We start from the raw sequence: 18,542 nt of genomic DNA, 5'->3' as shown, positions 1-18,542 counted from the left end.
TGTATGTACGCAGTGATCACGTTGACCGCTGAAGTGGAGAGCTGGCACTGGCGTCTCAACGCGTTCCCTGGAATCACGGCTCTCTTGGCACGACATGACAGACGCCTGATGTAACTCGCCCTTCAGGGGAAAGAAAAACAACTTCTTCACAGAGGCCCCGGCCAGCCTGCAGACTATCTGCAGCTGACCTGAAGGCGCAGTTAAAAAAAAATAAAAAAAATCAGAAGAACAAAGGCGCCGGCGTTCCGCCAACTCCCGTCAGACGCCGTACCAACCTGGCGCGTACTTGGAAAAAATATTTTATTGACCGTTTATGGAAAAAGAAAAAAAAAAAAAAAACAGCAATCAAAGTCGTCCGGCGGAAGAAAGTCTACATTTCAGTCGTCCAGAAGCAAAGTTTCCGGTCGCTGCCGACCACGCAGAGCGGCAGGGTGCGGTGCCAGCTGAGGCTGGATCCCACGGCGGCCGCGCCGACCACCACCGGCTGGAAAGACACGCGGGGGGGGGGGGGGGGGGGGGGGGGGGGGGCGTGAGGCTGCGGGGGAGCGTTCGTAGAGGGGGGGGGGCGGCGTGGATTTGAAACGTGCGCGTTAAACACTGACCTGTGGGTGGCCGAGGTGGTGGATGAAGACCTGACTGCTGATCTTCCCCGGGTATCCCGTGGTGGCGAAGAGGTTTTCGTTGGCCCGAGACCACCTGTGGGGGCGGGACGGCGCCGGACGGGCCACAGTGGAGATTCAGATTATTGGTTCGCCGGTTGAAATGTAAGACATCACTTGACCGTTTAAAAAAAAAAAAAGGAAGTCTCTTCCACTGGAAGTTGATAAATTCAACTGGAAAGGATGGCGACAATATATTCAGCAACATAAAGCTGACTGTGTAGGACCCACTGTAATGCATGTATGCTTTTGTGGAGTGATGCATGTCTGAGGACGGTAATCCTTTCTACAGAGGCCGGGCAGATATATATATATAAAGTATTTCTTAATTTTTACCCCTGGTTCTGAGCTACAACTGTTTCTTGTATTACCGTATTTTCCACCCTATAAGGCACCTAAATACCTCAAATTTTCTCAAAAGCTGCCAGTGCGCCTTATATATGGAAGAATTGCTCTACTTGAGACTGCTATTTGACAGCTGAACAACCAGAAGCTTTTATTTTGACAACTCTAACTTCACAACCGGAGCTTCAGAGCGGACGACACTCCACACAACACATCCATCACTCATGGTTGCACACCAACATTCTAACAAACCAAAATAAACTAGATGAAATAATGACTCCCTAAACTGGGGAACAAAAACACATAAACACAATCAACACAACACCAAGCCCAACAACAACCCACAATAACCTCCAACAACACAAAACATGAATTCCCATCATGCCTTGCATCCTTGAGCTCCTCAGTGCAGCCGATAGCTGCAATGAATTATGGGAGTTTCTGTTTGTGGTGTTTTAAATGCAATTATTGGGGGTTATGTTTGGTTTGTGGTGTCGGTAATAATTGTGTTGTGTTGTGTTTTTGTTGCTTAGTTCATGTAGTTTAGTTTATTACCGGTAGTTGTAAGTTGTCAACCAGCAGTGAAGAAGGTTTTGTGTGTAGTGTCCTCCTGGCATAGGCTGCAGGTTGGACTATCAAAATAAAGTGCGTGCACCTCTCTGGGTGTTAGAATCAGTGGAAAATATAACCTAATGGCTTTGAGCTATAAATGTTGCTGACCACTGGTCTGTTCCATGTGTCTTATAATGCGATGTGCCTTATATATGAACAAAGTTGTAAATTATGTCAATCAATGTAGGTGCGCCTTATAATCTGTCGCGCCTTATAGTGTGGAAAATACGGTAGTTACATTTTTCTTTTTCTTGTCCGTTTATTTTTCCGTCGTTTTGTGTGACTGTTCCCTTTTATTACAAGTATGGATATTATAAAGGACATTGAGTTTGGGAGAAATGTGCTTGTATTGTGAAGGATTGACTGTTGTACATTTTGGAAAACACAATAAAATACTAATTTTAAAAATAAAAGCAGTTTCCTACTTGAATAGTCGAGCTTTATCGATGTGAGCTGGCCGTTTTTCTTGGGGGTAACTGCAAATACAAACATGATTCAGACGCGTTTCAAGTCGACGGCTTGACCGCCGCCGCCGCCGCCGCCGCCGCCCTCACCTGGACCGGGTGATGTCCCAGATGAGCCAGTCGTTGCCGGCCACGCCGCCGACTTTGATGGTGTTGGGAAGGCACCAGTCGGCGGACATGAGCGGCCCGCAGTCCAGCGACAGGATGGCTTCCTGCGTCACCAGGTTGTAGAAGCGGATCGTCCCTTTTTTTTCCGCCACCATCAACTGCAGACGACATGAAAACAGCGGACGTTTCCCTTTTACTCAAACCTCAAACCTTTTCAGTTCTATTATTCAGTTTGTGGATCCATTTAGGTCAGAACTCCTGATTACGTGCATCTCCTTAAATTAGTGCGTTTCCCCCCCGTGTGAGCGAGCGGAGATTAAATAAAGTATTGGCAACCAACATGAGTGAAATTCCATTTAAACGGTTGGAAAAAATGTATTTTTCACTCGGACCAGAGCTCATCCTGTGAGCGTGTCACCTTTAGGTACAGAAGCGACTCGTAAAGGAGTGAAGGACGCCTCGAGAATAAGCTCACGACTCTTGAAAAAAAAAAAAAAAAGATCATTTCGAAAGCACAAGGTCGCATCGGGGGCCAAACGAACACCAGCCCAACGAGATTCCAGTTGACCAGAGAGAGAAATATCTTGGACAGCTGTTCTCTTGTCACTTGTCCTTTGGTAATTTCAGCCTCGTGGATCTGCTGAAACACTTTTCCAGCGATAGTCCAACTTCTAAAAAGCTGAAAACACCCTCCATTCGGGAGCCGCTTTCAAGACGATGTTCTGCGTCTTCGCGTAATCGCGAAATCTGCTGGGACTCGAGACGACCGGATCTACATTCTTACTCTCTTTACTCACTATACCGAGTTTAATGTCAACTGACGTTACAAGACGGACGGTATATTCCCGAGGAACGTCCCCGTCTGTTATCATTGGCTTTATTTATTTTTTACATTTTAACAGAGTATGAACACAGAAACAATGAAAACTCTGTCTGAACACATACACCCTCTCAGATACAAAAAAACACAGAAAAGGGAAAATAAATAAATAATAATCAAATCAAATTACCACTCAGTGAGAGGCTGTCATTTGACCAGTATTATTGTCCACGATACTCTTGCTTTATCCAACGTCCAATTGTCCCTTGTCTCATTCCACTTTAGTGCAATTAGTCTCTTTGCATTGCAACAAACCCATATTAATAAACAACTGTTCCCATTTTGTGTATCTGATATTCTGAGGGTATAATCCCAAAATGAGGAAACCAGGGTCCAGGGCAACTTCTTTTATAGTCTGTGTCACTGCGACCCCAAAAAAAAGTTCCATTTCTCATTGTTTTACTATCTCGCTGAGCACCCCCTGCCTCCGACTCGTCTGTCCTCTGTGGACACGTCTGACAAGACGCCCCGACTCTTCGCCTCCCACAGATTACTGCAACGTCACGCCGCACCGAGAAATATGACCGTTTGCTTTTCTTCCCATCTTTCTGTTGCGCCACGATCCAACTCCCTCGGTGACCTGACTGTTCCGTCACGTCCACGTCGGGTTTATTAGTGTGACTGCGAGACTTTCACACTCTTGAGATTCTGTTTCTGTTTATTCTGGATGTTTTTCGAATCGCTAAAACTCTGGCAATCTTCACCCGTTCGTCACCATTCAAATATCAAATCGTGCAGCTTTTTCGGCACTTTCCGGCTAAGTTCCGGCTTTTGGAAATCTCGTCAACTTTTTGAAATATTTCAACTTTTGTGCCACTTTTTTCCAATGTTAACGGATGGAGAAATTTTTTACCTCAACTTCTTCAAATCTTCACCGATTTCAACCATTCAACTTTTAAACTGTTCAACTTTATCAACTGTTGCAACTTTTTGAAACTTGTGCAACTTTTTGACACTTTTTCAACTTGTAGCATTTTCAACTGACACTTTTTCAACTTTTTTCAACTGTTTGACACTTTTTCAACTTTTTCAACTTTTTGAAACTTGTGAAACTTTTTGAAAATCGTGCAATTTTTTGAAAATCGTGTAACTTTTTGAAAATTTTAAAAAAAAATTAAATTGTGCACTTTTTTGAAAATTGTGTAACTTTTTTAAAATGTTGCAATTTTTTGAAAATCGTGCAATTTTTTGAAAATTGGGCATTACAGTTTGCCAGCAGCATTCACACTATCATGCATTTGCCGTGGGAAATGCAGATCATCTAGTTTACTTTGCACTCTTCACTCTCAGAACTCTGTATTAAACGCATGTGAATTCATCTACGCTGTGGATTAAAGAACGCGGCTCACGCTTTTTCCTTTTACAGTAACGTCTCCTCGGATGAACCCGTGCGTCTTGCCCCCCCCCCCCTTGCTTGCCACCCTCATTCACCCCAACGCTGCCAGCTGAAGCGCAGCTTTAGCAGAGACGTCAGTTTGATTTATTTTGTTTAATTGACCCAAAGGGTTGCTAATAACAAGCAGCAATCCAGCGTTGGCCTGTTTCCATTCGCAAACGGTGTAAAAGGTATTGGCAATGGAGAAACCTGGAGGCGGATCAACGGCTGGAATACTTCTTTTTTTTTTTTAAACGCATCCCCTTATTCTAACATTTTGTGAAGTCTGTTTAGATTTTACACTCTGTGTGCCGCACCTGCTTCAGTGAGTGGAGCGGCGCACATGCAACGCCTGCATTGAACGCAAAACCACCACCCGTCCTACCTTGAACACTTCCTGTGGATGCCAGCACACACTGATGCCGGGCGAGCGCAGTCTCAGGGTAACGCTTTCATTCCCATCCAGGTCCCACACCCTGCAGACACACACACACACACACACGAAATCAAAAAATATCACATGAACAACGGTGCTGAATAGAAACACCAATACAATTCCACCTTGTTTGACTCCACATGCTGGAAGCAACACTGGGTGTGCAAGTGGGGTTTTTTTTACTGTGAAAGCCTGTACGTCGCTCTCATTACCGCCAAGCACTCCAGGTTTTAATTACGTCTAATTAAGCGTTGTTATGGGCTGACTCGGCTTGATATGTGAACTGCACTTGACGTGAAACTCAAAAACAAAACCCACTGCCTCTTAATTAGCACCAAAGACGGGGGTTTTAAGAGCGAGCGGCTAAAAATAGCATTGATTCTTGAGAAGCTTACATAAGAACCCTACAAGTTCCCCACTGGAAGCTTTTCAGTTTATCGGGTCAAGACATCCCCAAACTGTTTGTCTAGAAACTATACAATTACTGAGCTTTTTTTACTCAAGCGCAGAGGAGTAGAGAGGATTTACGTTGGCTTAACAGCTCGAAAGTGAAAAGTAGAACTTGGATTTCCAGTTGGAGGCGTGTCTTTGTGGAGCTTGCATGTTCTACTTCTGATTTCCCCACACAATCCAAAACTCATACTTGAGGCTTGAGCGCCGTTAAAAAGACGGATTGCTCTGGATATTGCAGGGTTGGAAGGATCCGGAGCCTCCTGTATTTAGACTTTGGGTCGGTGACGTGATGTATTATAAAATCAGATACACAACAAAAGGCTCGGTTAAAAAATTTCACGACGTTTGGGATCCTTTCCTTGCCTATTTTCAAAAGATGGATGCAGTTGAAATTATATAACTGTATACTAATAATCTGTAAGGAAAGCCTCCTGTAGATCAGTTAATTACACTACATCTTTGTGTGCATTCTGATGTATTTTATTGACAGTATTATTATTGTATTTGTGTTTCCTTTCAACCCGTCTGGATTGTTGTTGTTGTTCTATGTTGACTGTGAGGTTCGGGGAGGGAAGAAAAGAGGGAAAGATTATAGGTGATTCCAATGTAACATTGTTTAACTGAATCTTGAATAAACAAACCTTGTTTAAAAAAAAAAAAAAAAAAGACGGATTGCTCCACAGACTGAACTTATTTCTCCAACGTACTGATAAAAACCAAAAGACCAGAATGTCTGGACTTCACTTCACTTCTGATTTGAGTCGTTCCGCCATCAATCTCACTAAAATCCTTAACACTTGGTCATATTCTGCTTTGAACTTTGCGGACTTGGTGTCCCCTTGTCTAAAATCCCACCGTGTAACGAGTGCAAGGACCAAAATAGAAATGCCAGAATTTATGTCAGTACATCTTAAGATTTCATTTTTTTCATTTCATTATTTGTTTCATTCATTTAAAACGACGCAACAGCAGCATTTCATATGAATGAAAAGGAGCAGAAAGAAGCAAAACTTATGTCTGCCCCTTATCGACACTAAATCATTGACAGTTCCAGTTCAGTTTATTTTATCTGTCACATGCAGCCGTTTTTTTTCCAAAACATCAAACACAAAATAAATCAATAAGGTTGATCTGCTGCTCCGCAGTGTCGTATTTCTGTAACCTTGATAATTTAACAAGTTTCTTAAACCCATCAATGGATGTAGAAGTTTTAATTTTACAATCAAGACCGACTCCTTCCACTGAGATGCATTTTTCCATTACGGCCGATTGAAACCTGGGTTTTGTAAAAAACCTCAGTTCCTTTCAGTTCATATCTACTTTCTCTCTCGGCCAATCTGTTTTGCAATTTGTTCGGTAAAACTTCCAGATGAGCTTTAAACCTGGATTTTAGAAGGTTCTACTCCACTAAATCTTTACATTTCAGTGATTCACTTCTTGGAGATTATACAAGAAGTGACAAAAGCGTCTCCTACAAAGTGACAGTAAAGCATTGGTGTTCATTACTCAGCGACCTCTCACGGGCTGGTCAAGGACGATTGTTGGGGCGCAAGTTTCATTGAGTGCCGTACAAGATCTGCTCCAGCAGGTCCTGGAAGAACCTCAGCTGGCGACGCCCAGTTCACCTCCAGCAGGAAGCAACCAGTAAACATCCAAAACAAATTTACGACTCCTATTAATGCAGAGGAGGAGCTGCTCCACTCAGAGTTCCTTCCTCGGATGATCCCAATTTAAGATAAATCAACAATCGGTGAACATCGGTCCTTGGCTTGTCCTGCTCAAGGGTCCTTGGGCAAGACGCTAAAAGGCCTATTTATGCATGCAGACGGACACCAACGATCTATCCTATTGCACATATTGGCCGATCGCCCAAGCGTTGTGTTAAGGATTCGGGTCCGGCGACGCCGCCAACAGATCTTTGTGCAAATAAGAGGTCCTTTATTGGCACAGCGCACAAATCGCCAATCAGCTCTTCACACGAGCAACAAGCACGTCAGCCGCGTTTGCTAAAAGCTAAATACGAGGCTAAAGCCATGCGGTGACGCAATTTCAAACACAAACTGGATGTAAAGCTTAATGAATGAAACGGAGATGAGCGTGTAAAAGGCAGAACGCAAGTAAGCGAGTAAAACGCTGCCCGAAACAGAAACACTGGAGTGAAGCACCGATGCCTCACAACCAGTTATTAGTGCCGCATTGGATTTCTCAAAAATATTCCTTCAAAAGACATTTGGTTGTTTGTTCAAGCTTAACTTTCCTCAAAATGTGCAACTCGGTGCAAGACCTAAGAAATCTTCGTGGCATGCGACGGGGCAATGATGGATGTCGTGTTTTTCCTCCAACTTCATGTTTGCTCCTAATTTATCTAAATCCTGCTGTTTGTGCACAAGTGATGTGCAGCGGTTCCTTGCGGTTTTCCAGGGGGGGAAAAAAATGGTCCTTTTTCTTGGACGCGGGCCTTCGAGCCGTGAAGACAGACAGACGCATGCTGGACTCCTCTTACGGGGGGAAAAAAAACGAGAGCGTCACGTTACATTGAGCTACGACAACAGGGGCAGAGGGAGCGTGGGGGTGATGGAGGGGGGGGGGGGGGCTCTTGCCTGAGTCGGCGTTACGCTCCACTCGCATTACAGTGAATGTTTCGCTGTGGGCGGCCCGCTGCCATTCATTTTCTGCGGAGTGCAGGGAGGGCAGCGAAAAGCGCACGTCAGCTGAGGAAGAGCAGCGGCGAGGAGCCGAGCGGAATCCTGCTTCGGAGAAATCCAATTCTTCGGAAACCAAAGTGAGAGTCGGGAGTGAGGATTAAAGTAACGGGGGTCCTGAACGCTTGCAGCAGTGTTGCGAGAAAAAAAAAAAAAAAGAAAAGAAAAGCAGAGAGCAGCAGAGAAACACCACGGATGTAATGAATCCCTTGGATGAGGAGCGCTGTGGTTCCTGAGAACTGGAGCTCCGGTTAACCACACCTGAACCATCCCTGAACTATATGAACTAGAAGGGAAAAGGTGGGGTCGCAAGTGTTTCTGGGAATATAAAGCAAACGCTTGTGAAGCATAGGAAGGCTGCTGACTGATGAGGTCATGCAGAAGACGTCCGTGTAATAAAGCCCAAAAAGCACCTCCAAAGACCATCTAAATGTCAAACGTGTTGTTGGAGAGATTGATGTCCTCAGTGGTGCGGTGGAGGGGAAGGACATGCCCCGTCTCAGATGAAGACCTCAGTAAACACTCAACTTTTTCCCCTGCCTGCTCCCCCCTTACCCCCCCCCCCCCCCCCCCCCACCCGGCTAGCGGAGACGGAGCCCCCGTCAAAAAACTGCACCCGGCGTCGTTCCTTCGCCTCCGCGTGCCGGACGCCGCCGGAGCGTCCGCGGCGGCAGCGCGAGGAGCAAAGAAAACCCAGACCGCACCAGGAAAACATCGGCCCGAACCCCCCCCCAACACCCCCCCCCCCCCCACACCGTGCTGGCCAAGCCGGGGCTCGATTGCACGCTACGCCACCAACGGCCAAACTGTGGTCAGCCGCGCTGCCCTTCAAAATGGCGAGCGGCCGGCGCCCCCAGAACAACACGACCTTTTGCCGAATGAGGTGAAGAGGCATGAGACATGAAAACACGCGTGACCGCCTCGGATAAAACACCGCGTCATTGCATAACGCTGCAGCGAGCAATAACACTCGGCTTCCATGTACAACAGAGTTGAAAAGGACAACTCGGGGTCCCTGTGTTGTGCTTACCTAAGTGAGAAAACAGCCGGGCCGGAGCGCTATGGTTTGCCGGCGTTTCCCATAAGTGGAGGAAACGGGAAATGCTGCTAGCGGTGTGTGATCGGATTTATTGTGGAGAGCAGAGTCAATAATCGAAGGTGACTCTCTGGGGGCAGAGCGGGGCTGGAGGAGTCGAACAATATAATCCTATCCCGGAGCCTGGCCGGGGTCATCCTGGCGGAGGTGTGCAGTGTCAACATCGGCATCTGAGAGTTCTAACAGAACCTGCTCGGGATTTCATTTAGACTCCAAACACTAACATTATCTTTGAAAAAAAAAAAAACCACATGCTGCACTTTGGCTGCCGAGTTACTGGAACCATGTGAGCTCTAAGTGAAGCAATAAAACGTCGTCAATGCAGTTTGTGGCGCTGAACTTTTACAAAAGGGGAGAGACTGGGAGAGGCGGTGGACAGCGTGGCGTGGGGTTGGAACGTTCTACCTGAGCACGTGTGGATCGCTGCAGGCGTCCCGTCGCGAGGCGACGACACGCACACCCAGTTAGCCGGCGAGTCCCAGTTACTAATAAAAAACTCATAACGCCGTCTGAGTCGCAAACACTTGTCAAAAGTGGGAATATTAAACATTTAACAGGTCGTTTCAGAGAAGTTTTGCATTTACATAAAATGTTAAAGACCTTTAATGCTCTTAAAATGGATTCAAACATGTACAAATATATAGATAAATGTGATAAATGCTGAATAATGACTAAATAAAAGGAGTGGTAATTGTAACAATTTTTTTTTTTTTACAAATTATGATTTCATCAAATATTTCACTAAAAATAATGAACTTCTCATTTTCATGACTTATGACAGAAATGTATTAAAGGATAGATGTTTCCGTTTATGTGAGAAAATACAAAATACACAAAAGTCTCACTGTTTAGACAGAAGCTCATTTCATTGAATTGAAATAGTTGTTAATGTTAGTTTTGACCAGGATGACGGGTCCGAGTTTGGAATGCGATTAAAACGAGCTCGATAATGGAAATCTCGACCAAACAAACAGAAATCAGCCGTCCGATACCGTACTAATGCACACATTTATATAACTGACGGTGTTAAACCGGGTCCTGCTTGTAATCCCGCCGGGAGAACATGTCGGGAACACGATGGGTGGGGGATTGTCGGGGTACATCAGAAGAAAGAGGGTCAAACCGTGCCGATAGAAAACAGACGGGATGAGGAGTCACGCTGCTGTAATTTGTCTCCCTTACACAACATAGGGGATTGGAGGAGGAGGAGGAGGAGGAAAAAAACCCAGGGATTATCGGTGGGAACGGGACAAATTGCTTTAAACCATATACATAATGCAGCGGGAGCAGGTGTGTCTTATCCCGAGTTCAGCCGCGAACTCAGTCAACCCCAAATCCTCTCAAGACCCTGCAGTGTGCCCTCGTGATCTCCAGGCGGCACATTTCCTCGCTGCTTAGACTACATGAAACAAAGCCCCCCCCCCCCCCCCCCCCCCCCCCACCGGGGACGAGGGGTCCTCGCTGCAGCGTCGGGTTGCACGCCGGCAACAACAGCCGAGCTCCCACAGCCGCGGGGGACCGCGATGACAGAACTAAGCAAACTTGTAGTAGAGGCGCCTTGCTGCCAGAGCCAACAGAGTGGCGGGGAGGTCACGGGTCTATACATCGCGGGCCGCCTCGCCGCCGCTCGTACCGCCGGCTCGGGTTTGCGTGGGCCGACTGGAAGGTCGCCTCCCGTTCACTTGATTCTTCCCCTCGTTCCGCCTCCGTCTTCCTCCCGCGTCCCGTATTTTCTCAACATGACAGAATTTAAATCTTTCCGCAGATGGAGCGCACTCTTTGTTTTCTCTGGCCGGTCAGCGGGGCAGTGGGGGGGGGGGGGGGGGTGGGAGCAGAGATTTGTTCTGTCTCATATGCGACCCTACGATCAATACTTTGAGGCGGAGGTGTGGGTCCAGAGGCTTCACGAACTCGGTCCGACACAAGGTTGTCACTTCGGTGATTTTCGGCAGAATAGCAAGGTGTCGTCAGTTGATGGACGGAGGTTGAAGCCACGTCAACGAACAGAAGCGACAAGCTTTGTCGGGACTTTGACTGAAAGGGAGAAAAAAAGGGAACCGTGGATCCTGCAGCAACCTGCACCTGCTCTCTCTTCCGCGGAGCTGCGTTCTTCTCAAGCATGACAATTAATCCACAACTGAGAAGACGACCGAGTCAGAGCAAACCTGCAGCTCGTATCGGCCGCTGCTGCCCTGTCGTGGTCAGTTTCTATCAAGAGGGGTCAAGTACAGTGAATCAGCCAGAGTCTTTTAAAAGGTCACGCTACCCTGGTGCCAGATACCACCGCACACCTCTAGAGGGCCAGTGGGGTCCCTACTTGGGGCCAGAGCTGGTTTTAGCAGCAAAAGACAGACGAACACAGCAGTAGCCAGATGGTTTGGGAGGTTATTAGTATTTGACAAGAGGTGAGATCAACCCATCGTGTACATTCAGGAAAATTAACTGCTACACCCTGAGCTGGAGGGACGTCGCTACCGTCGATGCATTAAACCAACTGTGGAAGTGAAAAGATGTAAACAGATTGAACAAACCCAGAGAAGGTCATCTATCGTCTCCACTGCTTGATCGAGCTGTTGTCACGGGTCTGGATTGGATCCCAGATAAACGTATGTTAATGTCCCCCTGCAATCACCACGCAATCCCCGGATCGAGACGATCACAATCCATTTCTTGTAACGTGAATCTAAAGCAGACTTGGCATGAGAGCCGGTGAGCAACAATGTGGTGGAGGGTTCAACGCTGGTGCAGTCGCTGGATGTGTGGTGGAGGGGCCTTTTAGTGTCCAGTTTGCACGTTCTCACTGTGCGTGCAGGTTGATTATTGTTATTATTATTATTACTGATATATATATATATATATATATATATATATATATTGTTATTGTTATTTTATTGCTACCATTATTAGTAGTACTATACACGAGTATTATACACTATTTCACACTGTTATTATCTGTATTATTGTTACTATTATTATTATATAATATAATATATATTATTATATAGGACACACTGTGGTGTCGAAGATGGACGGACAGAATGAGAAGTACGTGACTGTAGCACTGCAGCAGAGATGAAGGGGGGGGGGGGGGGTAGTTGTCCCTGCTTTGACCCTCGCTACTGACACACTTTTTCCCTCCTCTACCTTTAATTGAAAAGAAAATGTTGGGGACCCTGCAGCAGACCCCCCCCCCCCCTCCCCCCCTCCCCCCTCCACCCCAGACCTTAGAGAGGAAAAAAAAAATCTTTCTGCAGCTAATTGGATTTCCATATTTAACCAATTAGCTAGAAAAGCTACAAAGCAGCTCTGTGCTTACGCACAGTCACACTGGAGCATGTTGTGCTTAGCGTCATGTTTCACTGTGGAAACACTGTCAGGACTTTCTGCACCATTAACAGAGAACAGAACTGAAAATCAGAAGCTGGGAACACACACATTCACACACATGGAAATAAAGAAAAAAAAAATAATAGGGGGGGGGGGGGGGGGGGGATTGGACCTGCAGGTGTGGTCATCGCTGACGGAAGCAATTTGTTTCCCCTCCGTGGGCTCGAACACCAAATGGTTGATGTAGCTGGTGTGGCCTTCGATGACCTGCACGGGAGAAACAAGACAAACGCAAAACAATCAAGGGAAAAAAAAAAACAAACAAACTCTTTCCAGCCCGCTAAGTTGAGAAAGTCTGACGCCAAACGACAGGCGCATGTTGTGGCCAATGTGCTCCAGATGCTCGCGCTACCTTGACTTCGTGCTGATCCTGCAGATCGGACGTCAGCAGGCGCAGCTTTCGGTCGGCGGCGGCGGTGCACAGCCTGCGGAGGCAGAGGAGGAGGAGGACGACACGTCACAGAACAGTCAAAGCGTGTGCAGCCCAGTGACGAGACGACGTCGCTTTCTGCACACATGCCTGCAGCCTGACACCTCAGGAGTGCGTGCGTGCGCGTGCGCGCGTGCGTGCGCGCGGTAGAAACTTGGACGGCGATCAGTGGAAGCGCTGCCAGGGAGATTCTAATTGCAGGTCGAACATAAACACGGAGAAAAACAAGATTCCTCACGCCATCCGCGCACGTCTCCGCGCCGAGCCGGGCGGAGGACTTTCCCCTCTAATCAGCCCCTCGTATACACCAGCGCCTGCAATTATTCACACAATTACACTAACTCACTTGTGACAAGGAAAACACACACGCATCACCAGAATCAACAGACAAGCGGGTTCACACGTTTGCGGGCTGCAGGCACAGGCGGACTTGGCAGCGCGTCACTACAAACAGGCTTAATGTGCTTCAGGGCTTTACTGCTACAGTAGATTAGATTAATATTGGGACGAGCCGACACGTTACCGATTTGCTGTAAAAAAAAAAAAAAAAAAAAAAAACGGCGAAACACACGCTCGCTCTTTTTTTTTTTTCAAAAATGTTAAAGCCATTTTCAGAGCAAAAGATTTTAAACCCTTCTGTTTCGCCGTTTCGAAAGCGATTCAAACTTTAGCTTCCAACATCCCAGACCCGGCAGGTCGTTCTGACGCTCCGTCCGTCCCTTCGTGGAATCGTCGTTCCCCCCTCTTCGTCCACATGGGCGGCAGCACGGAGACACTTGGGCCGGACTCGCACACTCTTTCCCACATAAACAACCTGATAACATAACACATCCTCCCGCCGTGTGGGTCAAACCAGCTCCCACCAGAAAAAAAAATAAAAATACAAGCCGTTGCCAGAAGACTTTATTATGACTCAACCTGAGAGTTTGATTGTTTTCACTTTCTCTGCAGAAATAAACGAATGCCTTGGAACATCAGTCGGCTTCAGAAGCCGTGATTTCTCACCCGTCTCCTGTACAAAACAGGAAAACCCACGACACTCGGAAGTGGGGGGGGGAGAACCCGAGACCCATTACTGGTGTGGTCATGAGCCAGAGTTCATGTATGTGAAGGTGGGGATAGGAAACCCACAGCCTCGTTTATGCCCCAACGCGCAAACGATTCACAAACGATACGCGATTGCAAATCTGGCAAAATAGCTCAAGGAACCGAAACAACTGCCAACCGGTTCTCGACAAGAACCGGTTCTCGATTCCCGTCCCGAGTTGACCGTCACTGTAAAAACAATCCAACTTGGGTCGTCTGTCCACACGGATGTCCGTGTGCTCCCACCGTTGACGTTTATAGCGTTTCGTTCTCTGGAACCAAGCTGATTCTCCAACGACGGAACAATGGATCCAGACTGTTGAGCAGATCCACTTCATGGAACATTTGACTCACATGCTGAGATTACAAAGATCCCAGTTTGAGGAGAAATGGACAATATATAAGAACAGCGACAATGTAAATTCAACTGAGTGAGAAGAGACGTGTTGACAAAGACACTTGTGACCCTGTGAGTTCTGAAATCTTTTCCCCTGCAATTTAATTTAATTATATATTGAATTTTTTATTGTATTTGCTTTGATATGTTTGTTCTTGTATTTTACAATTGTTCAAAAATAAATAAAAAGAAAGTTTAAAAAACAAAAAACAAAAACAACGGCACCGACTTGAGGCCCGGCACGCTAATGACATCGTTTCTGCCATTTCAGTGTAAAACGTTCAAGTGGAAACACCAAACTTTTCCTCCTGAAGCGTGTAGACATACATCTTGAGAAACTTTTGGAGTTTTGTCTCTTCTGGCGTTGTTCTGGGATTACAATCGAAGGGCTGCGTGTTCCTCCAGGTGCTGCTCGTCGGACCTTTCCTCCGATCAAAGCCAGCCACCGGGTCCATCACATAATGTAACCAAAAAAAAAAAAAACGGTAAACACCGTGTGCTTGGCGGGAGTTTCGATCGTCTCTGGGTCAGTCTGGAATTAAAATGCCCCCCCCCCCCAATAGTGGCGAGCCCGTGAGAACGCAGTACTCTTCCTGGAAGGCACGGCTCCGTGCGGACCGGAGGGAGGGAGGGAGGGAGGGAGGGAGGGAGGGAGGGAGGGATGCGTGCAACCCGAGCGGGCAAGTCATCAGCGCAATAACATGTGCGCACGTCACGGGGGCCGGCTGCAGGAGCCCCGCCAAGTCGACCGCAGAGGGCCAGGAATTATCGCCGCCTTTCCTTTTCAATTACTGAAAAGCTAAACACCTCCGGAGGGACCACGGGAACGCCGCCCATCCTCCACTCCAATTAGGCGGAGACTCTGTTGCTTTCGAACAATCCACAGCGAGGGCCACTCCCCCCCCCCCGTCCACAGCCACCTGAAACAACTTGGCTCACGGTGCGACAGGCGGAGGGCTCCCGCGACGACGTTCACAACGCGGCTGCCGCTTGGTCCTGGTCACACGGAGACCATTTGCTGCTGCTGCTCTTTCTACTCGTATTGCTAAAAGACAAAAGCCGTCACTTTCTCGACCCCCCAACAGTCTCAACGATTCCTTACATAACTGAGGAACTTGAGCTGCAGACGTTCCAGGAAGTGGACAGATTTGCTCCCACAGTCCCAGAGAGAGCTGAAACTAACTTCCACGAGAACACTCGGTTAGAAGATAGGTTAAGATTAGTGTGAATGTGTGCGCCTTGTGATGGACTTGTAATCTGCCTATATCCATGTATACCCACTGTTAGGTGGTTTAGGGTTTAGCTAACTATCCAATAGTGAGTTGGATAAAGCAGTAAAGAAGGCGGACGGATATTTGTTTTACCTCCTCAAGGTCCAGATTCAAAACTTGACAAAAACTCTCAATAATCCTCCCGTCATCTGCAGACAGTGGATATTTAAATACCAGTGAGGCTTGTGAAAGCGACACGACCAACGAACCTGAATAGTCAAGACTTCACAACCGTGTCGTTTTCAGTTCGGTGTTTCCATGTGAATGGACATCGTTTTCAAATATTTTTTTTAAATATCAAAACTTCTCTGGAACACATGAAACACAGTCGTGACAATGGAATATTTGTCCCCCCGCAAAAACTCAAAACCTTCAAACATCATGAGTCAGAATGTGTCCCCCCACTTCATTTAGGATTAATTCCCTTAAAAACTAATAGTTCAGTAAGATGACGAACTTGTTTTAAGACAATGCATCTTAAATATCTGAAGTCAAACAATGTAGAAATCATCTCGTTTTCAGTTGAATTATAGGAGAAACAAGGTGTATTCTACATTCCGTACATATTCCAAGCTGAGGTGTTATTTGCATAAGACAGACGGAAGTTTTCCCTGATCGTTTTAAGTTCTCAATATTCTAAATATCATATCTTATTCCAAGACAATTTTCACAGTTTTTTTTACATATTTCAAAGTAAAATCTGATCTGTGTTGGGATGTGAGGTTCACGGTTCGAATCCCACAGCTGACAGTTCACCACTGTGGGACGTGACCTTTGAGCCCCAGCAGCTCCGCAGGCATTGTCCCGTTGCTGCCCATTGCGCCTCGAGATCGGACGGGTTAAACGTGGAGAAATAACTCCCCTAAGCGGGATCAATAACGTAAACAAAATCCCCAAATAAATGAATAATGTACCATATGAATGGGCTTGTGATTGAACTGCCGGTTTGTGTTTGTCAGGTTCCTCCTGAGAAACATTCTGATCTCAATGAACGAATTAAATACATCGACAGGTAGTAAGTGTGGTACTGTATTTAAACTGTATATAACATGAAATGTATTGGTGTTGTAAATGATTTAATCTCAATATGTGTTTAGATTGTGGTAAAATATTATAACTGGGAGTACTATTAAACATTTTGTTGCTTGTTTACCATATTTAAGTCTGTCAATGTGTTCGTATTGTTATATATTATTTAATCTGCATGTATGGGTGTTTTCATTTAAATTCTTTTTTTTTTCAGATGTTGTTCAAATGTTGGTATTCTTATCTCACACTTGATCTTAGCAGTGCATTAGATGTTCTGCAGTGTGCCTATTGGTGCTGAAAGCAGCCCATCGACAGTACCTGATGGTTGGTATCCGGTCCAGCCGAGACTCGGGGCTCCAGGCGAGAGCGTCGACCCGAAGCTCGTGATGGAAGGCCCGGAGAACGTTGAATTCCACTCCCTCCACCTCCATGTCCTCCTCCTGTGAGAGCAGGTTGATGCTCAGAGTTCAGATGTGTGTGTGTGTGTGTGTGTGTGTGTGTGCGTACGTGCCTATGTGTGTGTGTGTTTGCAATCCCTCACCTGGAACAGGCATGTGCCCACGACCACGTACTGGTTCCCGCCGTAAGCCAGGAGGGAGGCCGGAGCACCAGAGCTGAACGGGCTGAACTCCACCACGTGGACGTAGTCCTCACACGCCACCGTGTACGAGGGGCTGCGGCTCGAGTCCTCCTGCATCTTCCTCTGGTGCTTCTGAGGCTTCAGACCAGGACTGAAACACGCGCACAGACATCAGGAAACTAAATATACATTTTCATGGGGAAAGAACATCAGATGGTAATAGTATCACAGAATTAAGTATAAGACAGGCATGAGGAAGATTTACATGGAAAAAAAAAAAGATTGAAGACTAAACAACTGGCAGCCACCAATTGTATTGTAATTGTAAGTTGCAGCAACATGTAAACATATGGAGTTGCAGCAGAATGTTAACATGTAGCGTTGCTGCAACAAGTTCAAACGTGAAGTTGCAACAATGTTTCTACATGAAAAGCATTGCAGTGACACGTCAACGTGTAGAGTTGCGTCAACGTCGGACGCTACAGCAACCTGTCAATATGTGGAGTTGTTGCAAGAGGTCCACGCGTGAAGTTGCAGCAACATATAAACATGTGGCGTGACAGCAACATGTCAACATGTTGAGCTAATACGCGCTAGCAACTTGCTAACAGCCACACAGACGCTCACTTCGCCCAATTTACTGACGTAAAGCTCAGTCTGGTCCTTGTAAGAAGTATCCCGTTCTTAAGACAGTATATTCCGATTGAAATTACAGTCATTAAAGTTAACATTTGTCACCTTATTTCCAATAAAATCGCCGAATTAAAGTCTGCGCGCCTCGCTGGTGTTTCAATGGATGTCCGGGTACGTCACGGAACGTACCATTACCACAAACTCTCCGGGGGGGAACTTAAAGTGACGGGATAATAAAACGTCCAGCGCACTTAATAAGGGAGAGAATTAATAGACAATTAAAATAATCTATTTCCATAATTGTACTACCATTCACTTCTCATCTAGTTCTAGTTTGATAAATGTAGCCAGAAAAATTTGTTATTCAGTAATCACTCCCGTTACAATGAGTTAACATTTGATTGGGCAACATATGGTGACGTCAACGGGTTTAAAAATTTCAAAATTAGACCTTCGGTCGGAGTCGTGAGAAGACTACAACGATTTTAACAGGTTTGTTCTATTTAATTTAGTTTTCTGTGGTCATTTGGCACCCGTCGGCTTTATGATATGTGTATGCATGCAGTGACTGCTTTCAGATTCCTTTTGTGATTTGTGAT

General features: G+C 46.2%; 1 protein-coding gene across 1 annotated transcript; it reads right to left on the bottom strand.

Annotated features, from left to right (window-relative positions):
* Positions 1-174: 174 nt before the first annotated feature.
* Positions 175-18,117, bottom strand: nup37 (nucleoporin 37). The gene is made up of 10 exons (XM_080518045.1): positions 18,049-18,117; positions 17,272-17,461; positions 17,049-17,170; positions 12,870-12,942; positions 12,630-12,724; positions 4,829-4,919; positions 2,171-2,346; positions 2,042-2,092; positions 603-696; positions 175-484 (listed from the first exon to the last, which is right to left on the bottom strand). The coding sequence occupies exons 2-10, from the start codon at positions 17,425-17,427 to the stop codon at positions 371-373; spliced, it is 972 nt and encodes a 323-aa protein (XP_080374171.1). The 5' UTR covers positions 17,428-17,461; positions 18,049-18,117; the 3' UTR covers positions 175-370.
* Between the last annotated feature and the right edge of the window lie 425 nt (positions 18,118-18,542).

Source organism: Blennius ocellaris, assembly GCF_963422515.1.
Source record: "Blennius ocellaris genome assembly, chromosome: 22".
In the NCBI taxonomy this organism is placed as follows: Eukaryota; Metazoa; Chordata; class Actinopteri; order Blenniiformes; family Blenniidae; genus Blennius; species Blennius ocellaris.
This window is presented reverse-complemented; position numbering and strand designations above follow the sequence as displayed.

Bases quoted from the DNA above. Each gene is read 5' to 3' on its own strand.
- nup37 (XM_080518045.1), bottom strand. From the start codon at position 17,427: ATGCAGGAGGACTCGAGCCGCAGCCCCTCGTACACGGTGGCGTGTGAG. The intron at 12,725-12,869 runs GTAGCGCGAGCA...TCTCCCGTGCAG, and splicing joins AGGATCAGCACGAAGTCAAG to GTCATCGAAGGCCACACCAG. The intron at 2,347-4,828 runs GTAGGACGGGTG...TGTCGTCTGCAG, and splicing joins ATCCACAGGAAGTGTTCAAG to TTGATGGTGGCGGAAAAAAA.